The sequence below is a fragment of the Phallusia mammillata genome, chromosome 1 (genome assembly GCF_965637545.1).
Source record: "Phallusia mammillata chromosome 1, kaPhaMamm4.hap1.1, whole genome shotgun sequence".
NCBI classification, from domain to species: Eukaryota; Metazoa; Chordata; class Ascidiacea; order Phlebobranchia; family Ascidiidae; genus Phallusia; species Phallusia mammillata.
The window spans coordinates 29,159,122-29,184,186 of NC_137252.1; the positions used below are offsets into that span (position 1 = coordinate 29,159,122).

At 38.3% G+C, this 25,065-nt stretch overlaps 1 protein-coding gene across 1 annotated transcript in view; it reads left to right on the forward strand.

Moving 5' to 3' along the window:
- LOC145214504 (inter-alpha-trypsin inhibitor heavy chain H3-like) overlaps positions 1-25,065 on the forward strand; it is an 88,391-nt gene that overhangs the window by 5,180 nt on the left and 58,146 nt on the right. Inside the window, exons 7-18 of the mRNA XM_080083049.1 lie at positions 1,252-1,357; positions 2,173-2,296; positions 8,577-8,748; positions 10,949-11,201; positions 16,665-16,801; positions 17,141-17,300; positions 17,435-17,543; positions 18,091-18,271; positions 18,657-18,791; positions 19,609-19,793; positions 24,019-24,165; positions 24,777-24,927. Coding sequence (XP_079939175.1) covers positions 1,252-1,357; positions 2,173-2,296; positions 8,577-8,748; positions 10,949-11,201; positions 16,665-16,801; positions 17,141-17,300; positions 17,435-17,543; positions 18,091-18,271; positions 18,657-18,791; positions 19,609-19,793; positions 24,019-24,165; positions 24,777-24,927 — 1,860 coding nt within the window. The remainder of the gene's footprint in view (positions 1-1,251; positions 1,358-2,172; positions 2,297-8,576; positions 8,749-10,948; positions 11,202-16,664; positions 16,802-17,140; positions 17,301-17,434; positions 17,544-18,090; positions 18,272-18,656; positions 18,792-19,608; positions 19,794-24,018; positions 24,166-24,776; positions 24,928-25,065) is intronic.

Genomic DNA, 25,065 nt, shown 5'->3' on the forward strand with positions numbered 1-25,065 from the left:
CAACTCTTGGAAAAAAATTGAATTGACAAATTCCCACGGACTTCGTGGTTTCAAACGCATAGCTTTTCAGCAAAGATTTGTTTGGGATAAACAATCACAGTGGTTCTGTAAGCGGCCAACTTTTAAGTTTTTAGATCCCACACACTGGTTCTTACGTGCATAAGCATGCGACTTTTCCCAGGCTATAAAAAGCGTTGACTTAGAAAACCCCCTTTTTTACGACAAGAACGGAAATTGTATTTACATGAAAGGGTGCCTGAGATCATCCCTACGCTATCCCGCTGAAAAGCCAAAATATGCGGCAAGTTTCAACACCCGGTCTGTGCAAACAACAGTGTGGTTTATAGCGCTTCCTAAGCTGTTATCGCTCACGAATGCGCCGGACGAAATTGGAATGCTCAATCCCTGTGCGTAAATCTTTACTTCCTGTTATCAAACATCTTTACGATGTGGTGAATATGCCACCACAGCAGTGGTTCTCAACCTTTTTTATTGTCGGGGCCAAAAGGTAGCTCAAGTGTGTAAGGAGCCGCAAAAAAAAAGAATTAAAAAAAGAATTCTGCAAACAACAAGAATCTGAATAGCTACTTTTTGTTAATAACACTTCTCTGCAGAAAGAAAACTGAATCTGACTTATGAGACAAACATTTCGAAACATTGAGTTTTTGTTATTATGGCTTTCGTGGTAACAAAACTCTTTTTTAAAGTCCGGTGAGGCCCTCAAATTAAGTAGTTGGGAGCCGTATGCAGCCCTGAGAACCGCGGCTGAGAATTACTAACAGTCTTTTTTTGTATGTGATGCCATAATTTGTTTATTCTTACCTTAAATTGGCCACTGTAATTACGCTTCGAGTACTTATTAGGAGGACTTTTTTTAAAGGTTACGCAGTGATTTTTAACAAATCCGTAGCTGTACCAGTGTTCATTTTAAGGTTTAGTTCGAATTATTGTAATTTACGGTCAAAGTCTTGTACCCCTGAGGCTAATCACATATTATAATAAGTCACATAACAAAACTATACCAGTCTGTGTACTAGTGAACACACACGAAAACTTTTTAGCAAAAACAATGCAGTAGTTAACTTAGCCGCGACAAATGAATTGCCACAAGTTGACAATAGGGAATTGGGTACCGTTCTGCCTTGGCATAAAAATGCCGACTTCGGTGTGTTTACGTTTTCTACTGTTAACGTCTGCAAATTTTAGATACATTTTGCATGCTAAACAACTTTGTTTTTTTTTTACCTTAAGGTGCTGATTGTTTCCAAATCCAGTTTGTTTCGTGCAACAGAAATCGTACAAAGCAACTTGAAGCAGGGATACGGCGTACTGCGCAAGGTGTCAATCAAAACGTCCAGTAAGTGTTTCAAAACATTTGCTCTCTATGGATTTGCGGCATTGTGCATACACTTTTTGCTCAGCGGTCCACTCCATTATGGGTCTCTTTTCCCTCACGTTGAAAACCAATGCAATACTCGTTTTCCTGTGTTTAAAATGTTAAAATGCACGTTTTTGAATTCTGGCAAACCTTGTGTAGTTTCAGCTAGCGGCTGAAACTAATGACGCATTAACGGTCCGAAGCCAAATATTCACACGAATTAGATAGAACCTAAAATTCCTCTTTCTGATGCATGATTTTTAACTGAACCTTATATTGTTAATGTAGTTTAACTTATTTATGACAATTATAACAACTTTTACGAAACGTAAACTAAAAAAAAACACCTAGTAAGCTATTTTGCAGACAACATGCCTCGTGTTTTATATATACCAGCATAGTTAACTTATTTTGTTGCAATTGTCGATGTTGAAAGTTTAGGTACCAATTTCATACGCCCAAAAATGTTGGTTTGGGCTGAATTATTAAAGATGTTTTGAGCGAAACCGAAACATCGGCAAAGTAGCATATTAGGCCAAAATAGTTCGGCCGACCGAAACTTCGTTGAATCACTGGTTTCAACCTGTGCGTAATTTACCCCAATGAGTCATTACTGTCCATTTTTAGGTTTAGTGACCTCATAGTTTGTAATTTTCCATTTTTGAACTGAAACTTATCCAGTTGTTGTCAGGGATAACAATTATAAAAAGGTTAACAACCACCGCACTACCCACCTGGTGTAAAATTAAAGGATCAATGTGTTTAATTAATAAACTTATTTTGTTCTCCCACAGCTGAAGCGAAAAAGATTTATTTCGATGTTGACAGTGGCGTTGATGAAGTATCGGTGGAGGCAGTTGGCGGATGCGATTCTCCTGTGCTTGTGACACATGAAGACCAGACAACAGAATTTTGGAGGTAAGTTATATCCATCAGTGCTTGGTTGTAAGCGGGTCTGAAATTAGGGCCCGAACCCCAGTTTTTTAACCAAATCCGAATTAGTGCTACCTGACTAACAACTACCTTTGTCTTGAGGACGTTATTTCAATGTTGATACTCCATCTATATTACTAAGGCAGTGGTTCTCATAACGTTTTATTGTCAGCATTTAAGAAAATACCTGTCAGTTGTCGACTACCTTCTGTATTTTTTGCAAAGTTATGATTGTTACCTATAACCCCAATGCGTATTATTCTTGCACCATTGGTTAAGGACCCCTGGTACATATTTTTTTGAAAATATTTTTGCATTGTGATTTGTCTCTGCATTGATTCCCCTACTCTGTCTTACTTGCAATGTTTATTTCTCTAATGCGAGTTACAAATCATGGCTGGAGGGTATCTAAAGCCATTTCATAATCGAAAGCCAAATGCGAATCCGAGTTCGAAAGCAAATTACCGCAAAAATCTTCTGTTTACTTCAATACAAAGGCAGTAGGTCCATGGGAAAACGGGTCAAAGGATGAGAAGCTTAAGGCTAAAAATCACATAATCGCAATGTTTACAACTTCAAGTAAAGCGCGTAGTCGAAATTATTGATCTCACTCGCACATATTTTGCATTTTGAATCATTTTTATACCGTGACCAAATCGCATAAACACGTGTGTGGGTACTCACTGGTTTTTGCTGGCCAAACAATCATGTTCGTAGGTCTAATAATGTGTATAGTAAATCGGTACATAGGATATAAAACATATTTAAAATAGAAATGTATAGGAAAAGCCACATTCTAGTTTCCAGCGTTTTTGTTAATTATATATGGGGAGGTTATAGTTTTGTACAGCTTCACGCCAAAAATGTTTTCTTCGTGTGCATTTTAGTGCACAAGTGTAAGGACCTCAAAACACGTCGAATTCCGACCGCAAAGTTCGAAGCTTTCAGTTTGTTGCATATCACGGGGAATGATAATTTTGGTTAGGCTATATTATTATACTATCGAAAAAAGTAACTGCACCAACGGTTTCTACATTTTTCGGTTCAAATAGGCTTCTAGATAGATTCTAAAGCCAACGTTACTTGTCATAACCACTTTATGTCATATAGGTTATTCATTTTTGGCTCTTAGTCGATTCACAACTACCGATTCTGCAGGTCACCGCGGTTAAACTAAATGTAAAAAGGCTTCTCGCGTGAACAGTTTGTCTTTCAAAACTTGTCTATTTGCCACCGCTTAAAAACACACAAACTCGCGTCCCAAACTGCCTGCGGTTTTTGCTGTCAAACTGATGCAATTTAGTTCAAACCGACAATGTATTCGAGTCCTGCATTGTCTGTGGAAAAAAACGTTGCGTTTCCTGTAACTTATTTTTAGCGAAACAATCTTAATTGTATTTAGGAAAAGGCAAACTTGAAATTGATTGATTTTTCAAGTCTATGCGTAACATACCGAACGGTATTGTCTGTTAAGTTATGTATTTTGTGTTGCATGTGCATATAACATAGGAAGACATATAACTGTAACCTCGGACTATATGCAGCTGGACACGCTGTTGCTTTTTGCAAATCAAAGTCAGGCCATTTTTATGTTTTGGGAATGACTTTTAGCTCAACGCCTTGAAAACCAAACAAGTCGCCGAACTCATTTGTTTGTCATCACGGAGAAATCACTGGAACTAGATTTCAAAACCGCGCTGCGATTGTTAAGGTTGCCACGACCTTGCGTTCCGACGGTTAACTCATAACAAACCACATGAAAGACTTGTTCGTATCGCCGCAAATGCACAGCTCCGCTTTACCATGAAGCAGATCAAGGCATTGACTCCCAAACGATACCTGATATCCTATGAAATACGATGTTCTCATTGAAGGCAATGACTGGAGCTGCAGTGTGAGTTTAAAGTGTGGGAAATGGTTCGCTCGGTTACGAAAGCATTTTCTTGTCAATGGAAAAGTGGCCCGCGTAACAGTAAAGTCAACTGGAAGTACTTTACGCGCTATCCGATTACGTGTTTGGTGTAGTACGCTCTGTTTACAGGTTGGTGGAAAAACGTACCTTTTCACAATGCGTTTGTTTGCAATAACAAACGTAATATGCCACTAAAATTTTTAACCCGAAAAAATCAAGCCAGTACATTAGTATAAAATATAAAACTTGTGTCATTCTCAAATGAATGAATATATTATACTGGCTTATTTGTTTCAGATTGCGATTTTTAAAACCGTAAATTGTGTACCTTCGATAAATAAATTGTTCTAAACACAATGACCGCAAAAGTGACCTTAATACACACAAATTTTGCTACAAAGAGACTAAAAAACATTCATTTTTGTGAAATTCTTAGTAATTCTTTTCTATGCCAAAAGTCGACAATTGGGAACTAAGTAAAAAAATAGTTTAATTTATGCCAACGGCACTACAATTTGCGTGTGGCTGACAAAAAATCTAATGCAAGCTTACCTTTCACCCCCGGCGGCTCTGCCTCATTTGATGTGGTGTAATTTGCACGAAGACAAACAAAAGCAAGTCAATATTTTCGGAAATGGCCACTTTTTTGGCTTGGCTAAATATTTGCCTTGTCCCAAATTGTGTTTGCGGGCCTTCAATTGGGTAACAATTCCTGTGTGGCGTCATAAAAGCCCCTCAGTGACGTATCGCACCGGACCAACTTCAAAGGACGCGAATTTACGGAATGTTTGCTGGGCGCTAAAGATGTCATTTTGGCAAACTTGTTCATGAAACTTTGTATAAATGATGACGATGGTTTAGAGACAGAGTTCCAGGAATGCAAAACAGATGCCTTTTATAACTCTTGGTTTATATACCTAGAAATACTAAGCGCAACATACACAGCAAGCACTTACAAGCTGTTTCAATTCGTCGAATAGGAAAGGGTTTGTGGGTTTTATGTGGAGTCAAGGACCTCCTACCACGTTTTTGCCACATTGCTTGACCTTAAACGCTATATGTTACATTATATGTTTTACATCGGAGAGCTGGAACTGCTTTGAACATTGCACATCGCAAACCAGCAGTCTGGTTTTATAAAAAAGTTGCTGACAGATTTGTTGTGTTGTTACCACGTGTGGTCACAAAGTGGTCCCCTTTTTATCATAGACTTTTGTAATCGCACTTTCCGATAAAGTCTACATTAAATTATGGGTCCCCTTATTATCCGACAATGTCCGAATACAATAAGATTTGTATAGTTTGTACTTTTAATAGCACGATTTTTAAGCCCGGTACTGATCGCTTTGTTTTGTTTCGTTTCTCACCTCACAACACTTAAAAACTCTTGTAATGAAGCAAAACGTCGTTGGTGGCGAGAAATTGCCATTTCGTATAAAACCGCAAGTTAAGCCCCTGCTTTTCCGTTTTACGCCACTTGCACATTTCAAGCCTTTGACCCCCACTTGACCCTTGCAAAGGAGGCTTAACCCTCTGACCTCGGTCGACGACAAGCTTGCCCATGGTCCAGTGAAACCGTGGACACGATATAATGACTACAGGTGGCGATTTTTGAGGCCGTCGCATTATTTACAAATTCTTGATCCCGTTTTCGTTTATTTGGCAACGTTTCTTCACAGTGGGTATCATTGAAGTTAGCAGTATCTGGCTCTCTTATAGGCATTATAGACATCGAAAACTGTTTTGTCAAAAATCGATGTTTTGTCAAAAATCATGTCATTATCGACTGAATTTGCTTTCTTTCGACATTTTCCAGAGCGGCTGTTGTAGGATTTCGCTTGTGACGTTTAGTCTTGAGTTCTTTAAAGTGTCTGCCCAAACGAACCGTGGTCGCGTGAACAATAATTTTATAAATCGATTAGGAATGATTTATCATTTAGGTCCAATTGTTTTTTTTTCAGAAATCAGTAGCATAATTTGTATTTGAATAAACGTCTTACCTACAGCTAAACAGTCTCTACCAAGTTCAACCGCAATTTCAACTCCTTTGAAGTCGGCTGGGTCGGGTTTACAAGGTTAAGTAAACGGAGTAAAAATGCGTTTGTGGAACCGTTTCCGCGTTGAGCTGGAACCACCCGTCAATAACAGATTTCCCCTCCGGCCTCGGTTCGGCATAACCCAACATTAAACAAGCCGATATCGAAACTGTTGACGGTATCCGGCTGTCACGTGACCGGGGTCGTCGGGTTTGCGCGGTTGGAAACGGAAACCGTCTTACTGGTCGCGGTAAATAACCAGAATCGTCTCTGAACTTTCGCCGGTCGCACAACCGGGTCTATCGATGCCTGCGCCAAATGCCGGTCCCACCTGCTCCGTAAGCCTCCCGGCACCCATTGTTACGTCACAGCAGCGTGACTGTCTTGACGTTGACAGGGTCAAGGTGGAGAACAGCCAATCGAGGCCGCGTCTGTACAGTTTTGTCTTTGTGATGACTGATGTAGTTTGTTGATTTTAAAGTATCTTGTCCCAGATTTAAAAAAAGCAATATTTTTGTATTTTTTTGTATTTTAAGTTTTCCTGATTGGTGTATAAAGTCTTTTTTCTTGATATGGTTTCCAGCACTGGAGTTACACTTTTTGCGAAACCATTAAAGTTAATTATGGGTCCCCTTCTATGAAGGGGACACATATTGTTTTTGTCCGTATTTTTTTTTCTTTTTTTTTTTTTCTTTTTTCTTTTTTTCTTTTTTTCTTTTTTCTGTCTAACGCTGGTTTGTGAGACGCGTTTGGTCAAGAAAGAGTGCTTTAAATTTATTCAAATTTGGACAGATGTTAGTTATTAATCCAAATTTGATCCTCCTGAAGTTTGACCCCAAACGTCCCAGCGGTTCACCCACAGGCCCCCAAAACGTATTTCTTTATAAACGGCTATACTTACTTAAGTACAGCATCTCTGAGTGATATGCTTTGTTGTTTGGTGCAATATAAGGTATTTCAAAGAATTTTGTATCTTTTTTTCGATTCACCCACTTTCACCCCTTAAACCCCCAATTTTTCATTTCTGTCTAACGCTGGTTTGTTAAATGCGTTTGGTCAAGAAAGAGTGCTTTAAATTTATTCAAATTTGGACAGATGTTAGTTATTAATCCAAATTTGATCCTCCTGAAGTTTGACCCCAAACGACCCAGCGGTTCACCCACAGGCCCCCAAAACGAAAAAATTAAAAACGGCTGTGCTGACCCAAGTACATAATCTGTGGGTTTCATGCTTTGTTGGTTGGTGCAATGTAAGCTATTCTAAAGAATTTTGTAACTTTTTATTGGATTCACCCATTTTACCCTTTAAACCCCAAAATAATAAGTTTTAGGCCCAAAATACAAGACCTAATGTGCTGAAATGTTAAACAATTGTTTGCAGTAGGGTAATCGTTCACTATTTAAAAATTCGCCTTAATCGGCCAAATAGTTACTTTTACAGCCCATAATATGTGTACGCTGTCAGTCAGATAGACGCCTCAACTCTCAAGGGAGTAATTCTTGTTTACGCTTATTTACGATAAAGGCGGGTGAATGCAGCGGGTGTGCTCAGCTTGACGTCCGGACGGTCGTTTTACGACACAGTCGTGTCGGTAATTAGAAATCAACTGTTTTTACGCAGCATGCTAAGTCGTTTTATTACGTTATCAAGCACATTTTCAGTTTTGGAAAATTGTGTTTAAAAACTAACCTTGAACGACAATATCAAGGACAAAGATTAAATTAAGTCTTTTTCCCGTTCTTATTTACTGTTTTTTTTTGTAATTATATAACAATAATGATGCAAAAAGAATACGGACAAAACTTTTAAAGTTGGGTTATTGTAAAAGTTGGTTAAGTTTTTCCTTAAGAATCTTAAAATAACCAGGATGTTTGTTTACTGTAAATCCGCACAAACGCGCGCGTGAGGACCCATTTGTTTTTGCTTGCAAAAACAATCATATGTGTAGATCAAATGATGTGTATAGTAAATTGGTAAATATCGTATAGAATATATAAAATGGAAGTATATCTGAAAGCCACCTTTCTAGTTTAATAGCAAATTGTGACGCCACACGACCTAAAATAAATATCGCTAGTATTACACCGTCGGTACCAACAGCGGTTATTTAATGAAAACATACTTAGTTATTATAAAACGTTGCATTCGTGCTCGAATAGCGATAGCAGAATTACACCAACAAACAATACTTTAGCAAAGTTTTTCTTCCAACTGGGGTCAAGTTATGCAAAATAAACTTTTCCAACGTTTTTGGCAAACCGTTCACCATGTTTAACGTCCCCTACTGATCTTAACTTTTATTTTTGGTGTTACACAGTGTTGGCGATCTGTACTCTGTCACAAAAAGAGTGAACGGGGTCTTCGGACGTTGGCACATCGCTCTGGGTGCATCATCCAACTGCGACATCACGATTTCGGGCCGTTCGAGATTCGGGTTTTTGATGAACGCCTTCGTGAAGAGCAGTGGAAACGGATCAGCAGTTTTCCAAGTGAGCCGAGTCAAATTTAGTGCACGACTGTGTTTGGTGTCACGGCGTGTTGAGCGTATTTGCGCACATCTGTAAGGAGAAGTTTGATTTGTTGACAAGATGGGGGTAGGATGTCAACCTTGTATTTTATTTTGAAAAACAAACAATTTCAATCAGGTTTATATGACCATCTTTTATTGGGCTATAAAATAGTAATAAATATGTCCACCAGTTTACCTGCAAAACAATTTGTGGGCTGTAGAAAATTTAAATTCGAGACTTTCAACTACTAAATTTCAAGTTTTAGTCTTATAGAATCCACTTAAAAAATCGTTTTTTAACTTGACGATTTCGTAGTTGCATGTGAATAATTTTTACCCCCAGCATGACAACTTTGTACATGATCAATTGAAAAACACATACCCCCCACTGGCTTTAAGTTTCGTCGCACATCTTACTGTAAATTCACTTAGTATAAACCGTAGGATCGTTAGATTGTGATGTTCTTGGCCTATTTTTAAATATATGTCTTTTCACACACGTACATCTATCCACCATGTCTACACATAACCGTTTCCACAACACTAACAATTGCACAACAACTTTGTAACTTAAATTCATTTGACCATGTACCACACATCTACATTGTCAACACCGAGTTCACGAACCCTTCCATGGCCATCACAGGCAGTGGATTTCCCTCGTGTCCTTTCGGTGAGTCCCACGTTTCCCATGGCGCAATTTCCCGGCGCCTTGGCACCTGCGGGGCCATCAAGGCGAAAATTCGGCTCCTCCGGGACCCCAGTTTCGTGTAAGCGATCTGTCTGCGGTCTGGAAAAATCCTAGAGAAATACCGCGAATTTGTACGTGGCCTTCGCATGAGATTAAGTTTAATGCCAAATTTCTACCGCATTGAAACTCGGAAAACCCATTTTCATCCTTTTTTCTCATACCTATTCACTGTTTGTTTGTTTTTGTCGAAAGTTGCAATGAAAGCTTGTGGACCACACACACTATAATATTCAAACAGAAATCGTTTTTAGGCATTAAGAAAACATGTCTGAATTAAAGCAAACCATCTGGCCACAAAAAATACAACATGAATATTTGTTCTTTTTTGAACAACTACTAATATGAGACGTTAAAAAAGATAAAACTCGTTCGCAGATGCTTTTATCAATGCCATTCCTTACCAAAAACCGAATGGTTTGATTACTTCAGATTGCGTGGGCCCATTGGCAAGTGTTATCACTACCACAGCCATCTGCTTGGCAAGACGCCACATTAACTGTCTAGAAATCGAACTTTGGACTTGTTGTGGCGTTTGGTCAAGACTCGAGCTGAAGCCGCATTTTCTTCAGTTCCCCGCTTCTTTTCGCATTAACGTCAAAGAAATGCGTGAAGTCCATTGCTCGTTTGGCGCCTCTGCCACGCCGAAGTCGAGTATCTACAAACATCATTCGGTACCTGGCTCATTAAATCCATCCATTTAGGCGCGTCCTGCAAACAACACAGGTCGTGCTTGGTCTCAACTATCTCACTCAACCAACAGTTGTCTCTGATTAATCGCTCGTGTGGACAACATTGCTGTTATAGCAAGGATCGTGTTTGGCGCGTGCTGGTCTTTAAACAAGGCCAAGTAAGATTGGGAGTGGAAACCACGTCGATTCTTTGCTAGATTCCCAATTGGAGTTTAATGATGATTAGTGTGTTGTTTTTCAGTGATAAAGAGTATGTGCAAAGTGCGTTTAGGTTTTTGCTTCACACCGTTACGTCTTTTCTTGGTTCTGCTGCAATAACGGGCTGTAAATACCCATTTCAAACATGTATTAAAATAGTAAAAAGGATAAAAGACAAGCAACGCAGATACAACAGTCGTAACACAACCACCGCTCAACTCCAACTCCAACTTCAACTGCCGGCTTACAAGCCTCGTGGGGCTTCGTCTCTTCGATAATCCCTTATAGCGACACAACATAAAATTGCATTTATGACTTGGGGACGGTGCCAGAATAAAAACGTAACATCAGAGCATAATTATTTCTCAAGTGCGTTTTATGCAGAACTGAAACCTTACTGGGCTTTTTAGGTCGGCGTCTGACTTAAGTTTAAACTGATTTGGGCCTGACTTAACATTCGACCACATTTGTGTCGAAAATTTCAATTCGAACGTTTTAAATTTCGGGTCTATTTCCGTGATCCTTTGCATTTTCTTGCACAGAAACTCAATGGCCTTCCCTCCGCCTCTGATCACGTGATGTTGACCGTGGACGGCTTTGGACAAAAGCAAGAGAACGGTTCTGACGCTACTGATCGAGTGGAGAGTGTGGAGTTATGGAGCGAAAGCGGTTTGAAAGCGATGCAGAGCGTCCCCGTTACCCCGGGAGATGACCCCCTTGACCTTTCTTACGTCATTCATCTCACCCAACTTCCCCCACCATTTTATGTGGTCGTCAAGGGCCTTGATCGTAACGGTTGGTATACTTTTTTAATGTAATTATTGAAGTCAATTAGTTTTAATGCAAAGGGATAACACTTCAATTAGTTTTAATGCAAAGGGATAAGGCCTAAATGAATAATATTTCTATTATTAGTTTTTATGCAAACTTTTGGACACAATCATAACGTGGTTGGCATCAATGTTCGTTTTACGAAAACAACCCATTTATGTATGTAAACGGTTTCTCCGCGGTCCCTTAGGGATCCGTTAAGCAATTTTGCGGGCACCGCTAAGAGTTTAAAAATTATTTTTGTTTTCTACTAAACCTGTGTAAATTAATGTCAAAGTTTAGGAGTATCTCCCTTATTAAACAATGCTTTTACTAGGTTCCATACTAAGCGACAAAAATGCAATTATTTGCGCACAATTGTGATGCTTTTGTCTTGGATGTGATTTTACAAACGGCCTAAGATTGTTTTGCGTAATTTTGCGAAACTAGTTTAACCTCTGCATCTAACTGTGAAAAATGGGAAAATTAGATACTGTTTTTTAACTCAAGCTTTCGTTTAAAAAAATAGACATATAGATTCATGGACCGCAAATCGAGATAATGTCAAAAGGACCGTTATTAAAACTTAGAAAAAAAGAGAAAAGTTTGAGAACTAAGTGCGTTTAAATTTGGGCTTAAACTTCGTCCCAGCAAACCCTTTAAGTTTTTATGCCAAACAGTTTGAATACTATTAGCCAGTACAGCAGGCTATCATTCGAACTGGACGTTCAAATGTCATTACCCAACTATGATGTGTCATAGGGGGCTTTCAAATTCTTTCTCTTCAACACACAAACGCCGTGATATCCGAGCAGCTCGAATTCTTACATTTTTGACACCCACTCTGTTTGCGGTCAATCGTTCCCATGCCGCAGCCTACCCCCTCTCTTCCTAATTGGATTAAATAACCACGGGTTTGTCTTGGCGCGTGGTATATGCCCTGTTGGTCCTTAACGATCGCCTTTTTAACTGTCTGTCAATTCGTGTGGTTGTTTAGAAAGGAGCCAGAACCACAAAAAGAAAACTGTTTGTATCAATGTGCTAATATCAGCACGAGGGCAGTACAAATTATGTACATGGTACTTTTGAGGCTATGTTTTGCGTGGTAAATATTTAAAGCACCCCCAGACGCTCCATTGTGCGGTTATGTCTCTTTATGTTTAAGTAATAAATCCGAGATATAAATAAAAAAATATGTTTTAAGAACACCCTTTTACCGAGAGGGACAAACTCGATTGCCCAGAAATTACTGCAAAATTGACAAACTCGATTAGAAAAATTGGATTTGTTTTAATTTTATTTTTTTTGTTATCCAAGATTTATTTAAAGTTTCCAAAGACGTATCTCCTAAACAATTACTACGGAAGTCGATAACTGTTAACAACATTACCGACTCTTGTAGGTCTTGCTTAAATCAAACCAACATCTATCCATCACAACAATGTGTGAGCATGGGGGCTCTTAAAAATCACCCACGCGTTGCCCCCTCGGGGTCAGGTTGCCTCCTAGTAACGCCTGGAATACTAGGAACCACGCACCCAAAATTAACCCCCGGGGTTTTATGTTTACCCCTCGACGCGCAATGCTTCCTACATGACAAGAGAAATGAATTGTTGCCAAACAAATTGAATTGTGTGAACAATGGCGGCTTTATATGGTCACCTCCGACTGGATTTTAAATATGAACAAGTTTGCTGCTGCAAAGCAAGTTTTTTATATATATGCTTGCATGTGGTTTAATTAGTTCACCAGACGGATACAATTATATTATCTTAAGGCTTAATGTTTGTGACATTGTAGTTAACTTATAGATCATAGTACGCCAGGCCGATTGAAGTATGTTTTCCTCAGCAGAATAGGTATTACAGTCAACAGGTTAATTTACTACTAAGCCACCTTTGAATGAAACTTCCTTTTCTAACTTAGTCCTAAATACACACGTGTTCGTCAAAATATTTATTGCTTTGGCAATTCCAATAACGTAGCGCAACAAGTTCAGTGTTGGTCGCGTGTCGGGCAAGCCTTATATTTCATTCGCAGACACTTTGATATTTGCTGTACCATAAACTTAGCTTTGAAATTTACGTGGTTGATGTTTAGCTTCCCAACATGCGGCACTCTATTTGTGGTGGTCACGGTTCGCTGGTTTTGTTGTGAACCGGTGGAACAATCCCTACCATTGCTAGGGTTTGCTACTCTCAACGACACAAGGTTGTAAAACAAAGGGATGGAGAATTGAAATTTATTTTGTGTCGTTTGTATTTCTCACCAAGACACTTTAAGCCTTCGTTTTGAAGCTTTTGAATTGTGGTTTGAGGGGTCTATAATTTATTGGTGCAATTGGAAATTAGGATAAAATCTCAATCTCAGATATCATTTGCTTGATCTAAATTAAAACCCTTGTTTAGTGAATGTATTTTGTCAAACAATCAGTTCTACACTGATGTTAACACAGTGATTGTCCAAACGGCTGCAACAAAACGAATTTGCTATAGTTTATACAAGCTCTTTGATGTTTTGTTTCTGACAAGGCCGTTTTCCTGTATAGTGTTTTCGTGAGCTTTGTTCATTAAGAACCTAAAATAACCAATGCGTGTCAAGGAAATAACAATACGGCAGAAGACCGTTTATCATTCAGCGTTCTTCCGACGTCTCGAGAATAAAAATGAGACGAACAAATAAACAAACTTCAAAATCACCAAATCGCTTAACATCCAAGTACTGTAATCGACCATGAACTTCTTTGCTATTTGCACAGATTGATATGTGCTGACACAATTTGCAGTTAAACCGTGGAAAGTCTATAGCCGGAAATCGGCGGAGAGCAAATGTTGAAAAAGTGCTGCTGAAACATAATAGAAAGCTCTTCCCCCATTATGGCATTACGGGCAATTTGCCCTCTAATAAGCGACTTAACGTCAATCACATGTGGGCGCTTTGGCCGCAGCGGCACCCAACTGGGTTTTGTTTGGTTTTTACGAATGAAAAGATATATTTGCCAATTTTCCGTATAGATGTTCTGTATGCTTGTTGTATTTTTAAAGCTTTTTTTGTGAAAGTCACTAACTGTTTTATACATGGTACGAATTTGAATAATATTGTTTTGCTGATAATGGCATGGACATTTATTGAAACGTTTAAAAATTTGGCAAATTGTTTTTTATGTCTATTTGGCCATTATACTTCCACATAACGTCACATCAAACAAAAACTGTACACGTGTTTTACTCAATGAAACAAGATTGAGCGTGCTTGAATTATTTACCAAAACCATGTTGGAGTTTAAGGTCTATCCGGGCGGGGATAAAACGCAAAAGATAACGATTACTAGGCCACAGGGTATCTGGCGTATGAATTGTGCTTCACACAAGCCTTGTGTGCACGTAACCCGAAATGAAACGAATATTTGATGCATTTTACATTTCCAACATATAATCTCAATTGTAAGTTATTTGCATGACACACCGGACACACCTAACCGTGCTTACTTTCATCCAAAGTGGCAAAGGGTGGAGATTTAATACGTTTGGTCCTGAGTATACGGCTTTGATGATCTTTTTTATTATTCAAAGATTGGTTTAATTTTGCCGATCAGGTCATTTGTGTCAAGACTGATCATGATTTTCGAATATACGTTGATACGTTAACCGTTTAAAATTGGCATGCTCTCTTTGTTAACCTGCGTTACGTTACAGAACTATGGCTGGACAGATTTTGATTTGGTCCTTATCAGAAAGACGCCTAGTTTACAAACCATAGTCCATCTGAACCTTTTTTCTTGATAAAAAAATATGGCAATGATATATTTGCAAAGTTTATAAAATATAAAAAACGCATAGCTTTCAAAAAGGTATATAAGGTTTTTGAACAAAATGCGTCTGTATTCATTAATAGTTTTATAAATTTAATTTACCAAGTTTGCGTGTTGTAATTCAAGTGCCTGTTTCGCATGCGGTGGCCAAAGCCAGCACGAGACTTTACAAAACACACTCGAGCATTTTACATGCACGACCACATCAAACACCGCTCCCACAGGATTCTAATGTTCCGTTTTGGCCCAACTGCAGTGAGGACACTCGAAAATTCGCGACCCCGTTGTGTTTTGTCATCGACTTGAATGAACCAATCAGCAACCCAGCCATGATCATGTGACTTTTTGACTGCTATACGTATTGTTGTTTGAGACAGACTGACTAGACTTTGGTAGTTGGGAAAGGACGCAATAAAGATAAAGTGACATCTATTTTGGGGCTCAAAGGTTTTTGTTTGAAACTTTGTAATGGGTTTATCTTGTCCTTGCTTCTGTTTTTAGTGACGCCTACGTCTTTGGCATTGAACTAGATTGAGTGGATCAAATAAAAAACTGCTTTGTTTTGTACCTTCTTTGATGATTACAGAATACAATGTTGTCACTCTAGTTTTGAATGTAATGTTGCGGAGGCTTGAATCTTTAACCGTTCTTAATAAAAATAACGTTCTTTTTTACAAACTAAAGCACATAATAGCGAATTTACGAAATGCCGAAGTTTACTCTTATCTCTTTCACTTTTGCCAGTCCATAAATTTGTTATTATTGTTACAAAAGTATTTGGGGACATAACAACAGGACGTCAATTTTCTTTCCCCAGGTGTTACCTCAATTTTTGTGGTCAGATTATCGTCTAGCAAAATGTGCAGGTGAAAGCTTATGAAGTTATTGCAACATTTTTGATACAGTTCACAGCAAACTCTTAGAGAATATAACTGTAAAATTTTGCCTCTGTTGTTGGTATTGGTTCCCTATTAGAGGCGATGTACATAGGGACCGTTTTGTTTTGATCGTATATATTTAGCCTTGTATTTCTGTTATGTATACTTCTCAAAAATATAAAAGTATGTCAAATGTTTGTGTATCACTTATAAAGTATTTGTTGTTACAAACGAAGATACAATCTTACGAAGCCCATTTGTTTCGTCTGCGCCAATTCCTCAAGTCATTACCTCACTGTGCGGTTGACTGTCCAACCTCTTGAAGCCCTTGGACTTACCAAGACTTAACGTGGTTCAATTTGAGTGTTGTTAAAGTGTATAGTTACATGCACTATGGCAGCGGCCCTTTATAGGAACTCACCATATGGTTGCATGTAAATAGTAAGTGAACAGTGGACCTTGTAACGTTGTGTGTTCGACAGTACCGAGTCTGACAGCTTCTGTCGTGTTTATTAGACAGCGGTTCATTATACACTTTATTAAGAGCTATCGTCTTTGCGGTATGGGTGTCGCTCGGCTTTTGGCTTCGACCGTTTCATTAAAATACTTGCAACGTGCATCAAAGAGACCAATTAGACACAACACTTCACTTTCAAGGCTATTTTGAAACTACGACACAAGATCAGTTACCAAATCTTGCGATAAAGGACTTTGCTTTCAACAGAACGGAAAAGTTAAAACAATGCCATGTTTTTTTAGGTTTTCCATTTACCCGGGTAATCCCCCAACTGATGAGGACGTCACACATCAAGATGACGTGTGATGCCGATGACGTAGGCTTTAAACCGGGCGTGTCCACACGAGCTCACGTGAGCATAGAGAATAACGGTGGCAACGTAAGTAAAATCAGCATATACGAATACACATTTCGCAGTCGAACATTAGTTTCTTGTTGTAAAGATTTTTGCGTTTTGCATGTGTGTAATAAACAAATATTTCCTAAAACTTCTCATTGCACACTATTTAGATTCCTAAATTCGACTTAATCCGACATGCTTGTGCAGTTTTTAATAAATTTGCGAAATGCATGCTCATACACTCGTGTTTTATTTGCCAGAGCATAATTTTTTATGTCATAAAATCCACATGATGTTGCCAAGTTTGTAACCCGTAAAACCTGGCTTGACTTAGACTTACAGAACAACTGTGTTTATTTCGACTCGAAATTGTTGCAGGACACCTTTCTTTTCACCGTCATCGACAAAAGACATTTTGCCAGGCTTGTTGGCGCCTCCCAGCGGAAGATAACTGCCGGATCGACTCAGCGGGTTGGAATGGATCTTACTCCTAAGGCTAAAACTAAAGACGGAACCGCCTCTGAAATCACATTTACAGGTTGATTTGTGTTTTCAACCTCGCGTATGTTTTCATTTTTTGTCTTATTTGGTTTTACTTAATGGGGATGCATTGGTTTTTGGCATCTTTCGTATTTATTGTTTATTTGCTTAAAATATTTTTTGTTGTTTTAGTGAAGGGGAAACACCCTGGGTCTTTCCAGTACGTCACGTGTACAGCTATTGTGAGAAGCGTGAGACCGAGAATCGATTCACTCTCTATTAAAGGAAAAATCAACGCAAGGTTTGTGTGACAAGGTTTCATTCACAAAAACAGTTATAAAAAGTTTTTGAAAAAATATCTAAAATGTTTGAAATACAGGATGATTAGTTTTTATAATGTCGTGTGACTTAAACAATCTCGCTTCATTAAAAAGAAACACGAGTGTTCCAGAAAGTTAAAACGTTTTGCACCCAGCCGCTGTTAAGCCTAATAAAAAAACTTAAATTGCGATCGAATTAAACAGATTTGTGATCGAACAAGATTGCGCTGCACATGTACTGTCATAACATTCTACTGTACGTCAAAATAAATAAATATGCATAACACGAAACTAAAATTTTGTTCAACGTGATCATTACTAATGTGCAAAAACACGTATTACCATGTGATATAAACCTTAATGCATAACATGCTCTTACAATCAGTCATGGGAAATGGCTGAAATATTAAATCTGTTTTTTTAAATAATTTTAGGAGAAACTGTGACCTATTAAACTGTTATAAGTTATATGGGCTAGCTTTTGAAATTGATCTAATGAAACCCCAATTTTCTTATTTGACTTCGTAGGTATGTCGAAACGGTTGTTACGTCAGTGATCACAAATGACGCCAACTTTGCACGAGAGGCTGAATTTGACGTCATCCTCCCCTCTGACGCGTTTATCATCGGAATCACAATGAAACTTCACAACGAGACTATAGTGGGCAAAGTTGAGGAAAAGAAAAAGGCCAAAAAAATATACGACAAGGTAAGCTTGAACAGATATTTGTAAAACTTGGTTTCAAAATCAAAGTAAAACCTCGTAAAAAATGAGCTTTAGTAAAAGTTGTAGTAACCTTTTCGCTTTAATTGGATTCACAAAGGAAAATGGATTTGTGTCATTTGTTTTTATAATTAAGCACCAAAGAGCAATTATTTGTGTTGCTTGAACCGAATTCCAAAATTGTACAGTTATTCACCTTAGCAAAAAATGATAATAGAATAAGTTTTAGCCTAAACACACTATCATTCAAAAAAGAATTTTGCTTTTAGCTAGTGGACACATTGTAACACAATGTAATAAATAATGATTGACCTTATGGTGGTTGTGGGAGTACACTTTGTTTTCAATACTATTGCTTGCATTTGAACAGGCAAAGAAAACTGGCAAAGGAGCGGGTCACGTTGCGGTCCGTGACAAATCGACGCGAATTTACAAGACCAGCATGTTCGTAGAACCAAGACGGAACGTCTCTTTCCAATTGACTTATCAGCAGCTGCTGCGTCGGGTTAGTTGACAATCTAGTGTTTGCTAAGGACTTTTAAAAAGAGAAAGAATCTAGGACAACCATTTGCTGTTTTGTTGATTAAACTATTTTCCCACGCTTTGTTTGTGCAATGCGTTTTAAAATGATTAACATTAGACGTACATTGGAAATATTAAGATAACAGAGCGCAACTTTGAAAACCACTCTCTGTTTAGTGGTTGCTACAGAGGTGCCTAGAACCTGTTTTATTAAAAAAGGAAGCCGAAATTTAGCCTCGAAGGTAGATGTGCTATAAAGGTGAAATTATACGACAGAATTGTGGCAAGGAAAGTCAAAACCTAATAAAGTACATTTTAATCGAACTTAAGGCCAAACCCGACCCGATAAGTACTGCTCGACTAATAACTATGATTAACAATTTCCACATAAGGTGCAAGTCGTTTTTTGAACCACAACAATGAATGTGATTCCACCTTTAAATCCAAAATATGTCAATAAAATATATCATTTATTATAATCCGGAAATGCCTTGAAATAAGTTGAAACAGCCATTTATATTTTATTAATATATCTAATATTGAATCTACTCCCTTTAAATCCAAAATATATTAATAAATATTTGATTTAATTAGTACATACCTTGATGTTAATTGAAGCAGCCATTTATACTTTAATAATGTACCAAATATTGAATACACACACTTTCATACCAGAAGTCTATCAACAAAATGTTTAATTTAATTAGTAAATACCTTCAAATTAACTGAAACTGCCGTTATTCTTTCATAATGGAAGATTTTTGGTCGACTACAATGCAAACTAGATGTCTTATTTACAGACTGGTGGTAAATACGAATACGTTGTTGCAATTACTCCACTGCAACCCGTAAAGCGTCTATCCGTTGATGTTCACATCGTCGAGGACGATCCAATCATGTTTGTCCGGGTTCCGCCCTTCAAAACCCGGCAGACCAACGTAGTCGGGCCCGATCAACCACCAGCTGGAACTACTATTACCTTCAAGTAAGTATCAAGTGCAGACACACCGAAACATCGAAAATACACTACATAAGGCAAGATATACCATTATCCCGATGAAGGCGTCTTGTATGGGACGTCGATTATTTGAAATAAAAAATGCTGTAAGAGCAACGTTAGTTAAAATTCAGAAATTTTTATTGTCTATTATGCTTTGAACATAAAGATACAATGTTGTTTCACCACACACAAATGCGAAACTGCCTAGGTTCCGTATAGGTGACACCTTTTCTTGCAGTTTAAGGTTGAAATTAGCTTAAAATTGAGCAACTGGTTACGAAAACGGTGTCCCCATAAAGATCATGCTGGCTTTTCCATGACCGTAACCAAAAAGTATTAACCATCACACAAACTAAAATGTGTGGTGGTGTTATATATTTAGACCCAATCTATAATTCTCAAATTATTTTCTGCTCTTTGGTCCAATCCGATCTAGAAATTAGCAAAACAACAAAACAAGGTCAACCAGACACAAATGTGTTGCCATTTAATTCTGTCCATACGACAACAAAATCTTTACACCGTGCATCCTTAATCACATTCCAAACGTTGAAACCCCGCACATTCAAGCTTGTTGTGCTTTACGCGTCACTAAGGGTAATCCCCAGAACAAAATATATGTAATTGTCCATGAAATTGACCCGTCTAAAAGCCCTGTCATCAGTCTTTACTGTCACCTGCCCGCGACCTTCACCCCAAACCATTGTGACGTCACAGTCAATGGGCGTGTCTGGGACATTAAGCTTTTGTGTTTCGATGATTATCATTTACGCTTGTTTGTAAAAGCAATTTACGTGTGAGTGTTAACGATTGGCGCCTTTGAAAGAAATTTTCCATTATGATTTTGTAGTATTTTAGCTGTTGAAAGACTGATCGTGTCGGTGTTATACATGACATGTGATGTTTAATGGAGACTTGGCATATCACACCGCTGTATCTCGGAAGTCTGATGGCTTCACCAAAAAAATATTGTAAATTTATTTGATGTTGTAAAGCACATTTTTCTTAGCCTGTGTTACTCTCAACAAACTGGACTGCCGTAAGGTGGCTGCGCTAGCCCAATGGCCGATGCCACCGGCTTGGCTAATGAGGCCGTATAGGTCAGTGGTCACCAAGGTCCCAGTTTAGTTGAGTTTGTTACATACATTTTTGGTATAGGGGACACAGATCTTACGGCGTTACTTAATTTGGTCACAAGACGCAAAAGTTATTTTTAGGGGACCACGGTGCATGAAAGGGTGGAAACCACTGGTTTAGGTCAAACCAGTGTGGACCTCCTGCAGCTTACAATCTCCTTTAACTTTGAAACATTTACAGGGGCGGCTCGTGCTGGGGTGCTGCGGAGCTGCAGCACCCCCTAGATATTTATGGGTCCCCTTCCCTGAAGGGGACACATATTGATTTTACTCGAATTGTTTTTTGTTTTTTTCTTTTGTTTTCTTCCTTTTTTTTTTCTTCCCAAAGTTTGTCCGACTCGTTTTTCCATCAAATGTTTGATGGATTTGGCTGAAATTTACACAGATGGTAGATATAGTTATGTAGATGTGCATCCCACTTTGTTTTTGTTGATAACCCCAGTATTTACCCCGCTAGCCCCCTAAAATGGGTATTTTTCCCCGGAAGTTTGTCCGACTCGTTTTTTCATCAAATGTTTGTTGGATTTGGCTGAAATTTACACAGATGGTAGATATAGTTATGTAGATGTGCATCCCACTTTGTTTTTGTTGATAACCCCAGTATTTACCCCGCTAGCCCCCTAAAATGGGTGAGTTTTTAAACAGTGTCAGAATTGGCTGAAATTTGGATTTCTTGTATAGTGTGCCATTTATAGGTGTCGATTGTTGTGTTCAACCCTGTAGTCCTAACATTTACCCCACAAGCCCCTAAAGTGTAAAACATATTTGTATGTTACTGGGCACCACAAACGAAAGATTTCTTTGGAGCAATAGTGTTACAAGGCAACCAGTTGTATGTCGCTCGTTGGGTTGCTTGGTGGTCGTTTTTGCGCCATGGCAGTTAGGGGCTTATTAACAGCCCTATGACGTCAGAAACATTAACGGTTGTTGCTCAAAACACCTCTAGTGGTCGAAATTTTAAACATTGGCGGATTGGGCTGAAATTTTGCAGTACTATTGATTGAGTCATTGTGGTTTTTATATATTTTTTAGTTTGTGTGTCGAACCCAATTAGTTGCCCTACTAGCCCCCTAAAATGGGTCAGTTTTTTAAAACGTTAAATAGGACATACTTCAAACAATATCTGGGGTGTATCTAATTTTATAGTTTGTATTCTACATAGTATTGTTATTTAAGCCCAGTGCCGATCACTGTGTTTTACCTTACAACACCCGACTTTCTCATGGTTATCTCTTGAATTGCATTATTTTCAACTTTGCATGTGTGGGGACCCATGAGTTTTTGCCTGCAGAAACGACTAAAGTTATAAAAGACGATGGCTAATATGGGACCCAATACAAAATAAGCATAGGAAATATATTTATGTTTTAAAATAGGTTATAGTGTATATGCAAGGGCAATATGTGCTAAGACACCCTTCTAGTTTCACCTAATTTTCCTACCACAACAATACAGATCACTTTCATGATATATATTTTTTTATTCCTAAGTATAATTTCCGCCTTGATCGGCCTTTTTATCATTTAAAAAAAAAGTAGGGCATTAATACGGGATCTATGGTGGAACTGCAGCTCCAGTTTCATGACGAATCGTGACGTTTCATGACGTTTTGCACTTGTGCGCATGCGCACTTGGAAAAGCTACATGCCGGGCGAAATAGGCGACTGGGTGCTGCGGCTCGCGCAGCTCCACCAATCACGCAGCGTGTGAACCGGCCGCTGTAGTTGTGTTGTCTGTTCCGGGTCTATATTGTGCTCCAAAACCAATACCCGTTTGCTATATTCTAAGTTCGACAGTGAGTACAGTTAAACAATTTTTTGCCATGTTTTAATTTATTTGTTTGAAGGTTAGTCGTGAATTTTTAAGATGACTGTAAGTGGGCTTCAGTTTTTGCAGTTATCATTGAATTAGAAAGTGTATCTACCACCTTGAAAAAGGTCATCTAAATCTTTGAAAAGTCACGATTAACCTTTATAATAAAAACCTGAATAAAAAGTTAAGAAAACTGGGATAAAACATCTTCTATTCCAAATATGTCATGCAGGAATAAGCAACCACAAGAACTACTCACACTGTGAAGTTAAATGCCTCACTGAAATTCAGGCAATATTAAATGCAGAACAAACAGTTGCACAAGCAGGGTTTTTGTTTGGTATGGGTGACCGCTGTAGTTTTAAGAGACCGCAAGTGTTTCATTTAAATACCAAAAAATAGCCATATTCAAATTTTGGGAAACCGCTGGGAAACGGTCCACCAAAACACCTTAAAAAAACACTGTGCACAAGCAACAGGAATTTTGAAATACCTTAGTGATGACATTTTCAAGTTTTGGTTTCTCAACACACCATGTGGACAGTATTTGCAACCAAGTGCAATCTTGTGTATTGATATAATGGACATTTTATGTTTCTTTAAACAGTAGCTGCTAAATTGCTTCAGGAAATGTTTCCTAAGAAAGAACATTTTACAGTGGAGATAGTAGTGACCACCAAGCATATCCTGTTGTTAGAAAAGTTACTGAAACTTTTAAAGGAAAAGCCAGTTAGCCAGTAATTTCCATGAGTCTCTCAAAGGCTATAAGGTACTTAAATGATACATGACCATATTAATGACTGAATAGCAAGTGTGTTAGTTAGTAGTCATTGTTATAACCAGTTTTACTTAAATGTTGTCCAATTGAAATACTTCGACCTTTTTCGACTAATTTATTAATATTTTTTTTCTATATACTGTTGTTGTGTTTTACCGTATTTACAACCGCTTTGTTTCGAGTCTGTGTCACGTGTGTTTTTGTGCCACATTATTACTGCATGTTATTGAGTTTGGCTTGTCGCTGTGCAAGTAAACAAAATTCCCCAATGATACCATCTGCTGTTTACACCCGTGTACATTATTGCGTAACAACCATTACGTCACAATGGAGTTGCTAATTAGGATTTGTATTACTTGTTTTTCTACACAAAAGGCTTTTCTATATATTGCCAACTTATATTTGTCAAATAAAGGCTAAAAATTGGAGCAGCATCCCCAGAAATTTTAGGCACGAACCGCCACTGAACATTTATCTTTCATAGCTCTGATCGCAAATCTGCTCATGTTCGATTCCTTCCCTCCATCACACAACAAACCGAATTTTCGCCTCTCGGTCTGTCGGGATCCTACATTGTTCAATACGACGTACAACGCTCACAGATGCATGGTCAAGTAATCGCTTCTAATGGGTGAGTTTTGTACTCACTTACTTTTTATTGCTAACGCACTTAATATTTTTATGGGTCTCCTTGAAGGTCGTGTCATTTGAAAAAACAGATATACTGGCTAAGTATATAACGTAGAAGTTCCATGTTGGTGGTTGGTACATTGGAAAAACATATTTCCAAAGGTCTGTGCAATTGTTTTTAGCGAGTTACCGAAATAACTCTCCTTCTGCTTAACCGGTCCATATGTACCTCAAACTACAGTTTTTTAGCAATGTTTTATCACCATGTTTTGTGCTATAACGATTGTGTTGGGTAGTATGCCATTACTCTGGTGAAGACGACTGGAATAATATGTCAAAACGTTATATTTAAGGAGTTATATTTAATTGTCGTATCAGCACGAGGAAAGGTAATGTAATATACGGTGCAACAAGACTACATTTAGTAACCACAATGTCCAGCTATTGCATTAACCATGACAAACTCACTCAACAAAGCAAACGTTACCACGAGGTTGAAAGGTTAAGACGCGATCATGAACTTTCGTTACAAGGCGTCATAACAAACTTTTCCATATTTGCAGGACGAACATTACTCGAACTATACTTTCATGTTCATCTTTTTTTTACAAGGTATTTCGCTCACTTTTTCGCACCTGTTTCTCTGGCGCCTCTTCCCAAGATCGTGGTGTTCGTTATCGACAAATCAGGATCCATGTACGGACATAAGATGGCACAAACCAAGAAGGCGTTTACCTCGATCATGCGTAACTTGAACCGCGACGTAAGTATACTAAATCTGTGAACATACGTTTAATCTGCGTCGTATGAGTAATGCACACTGTGTGGCTAAATGCTAGTTTAAAAAATTTCAAACAGTCATTGCCTGAGGACAACGCTATGGACTCAAGATGTGCTGTTC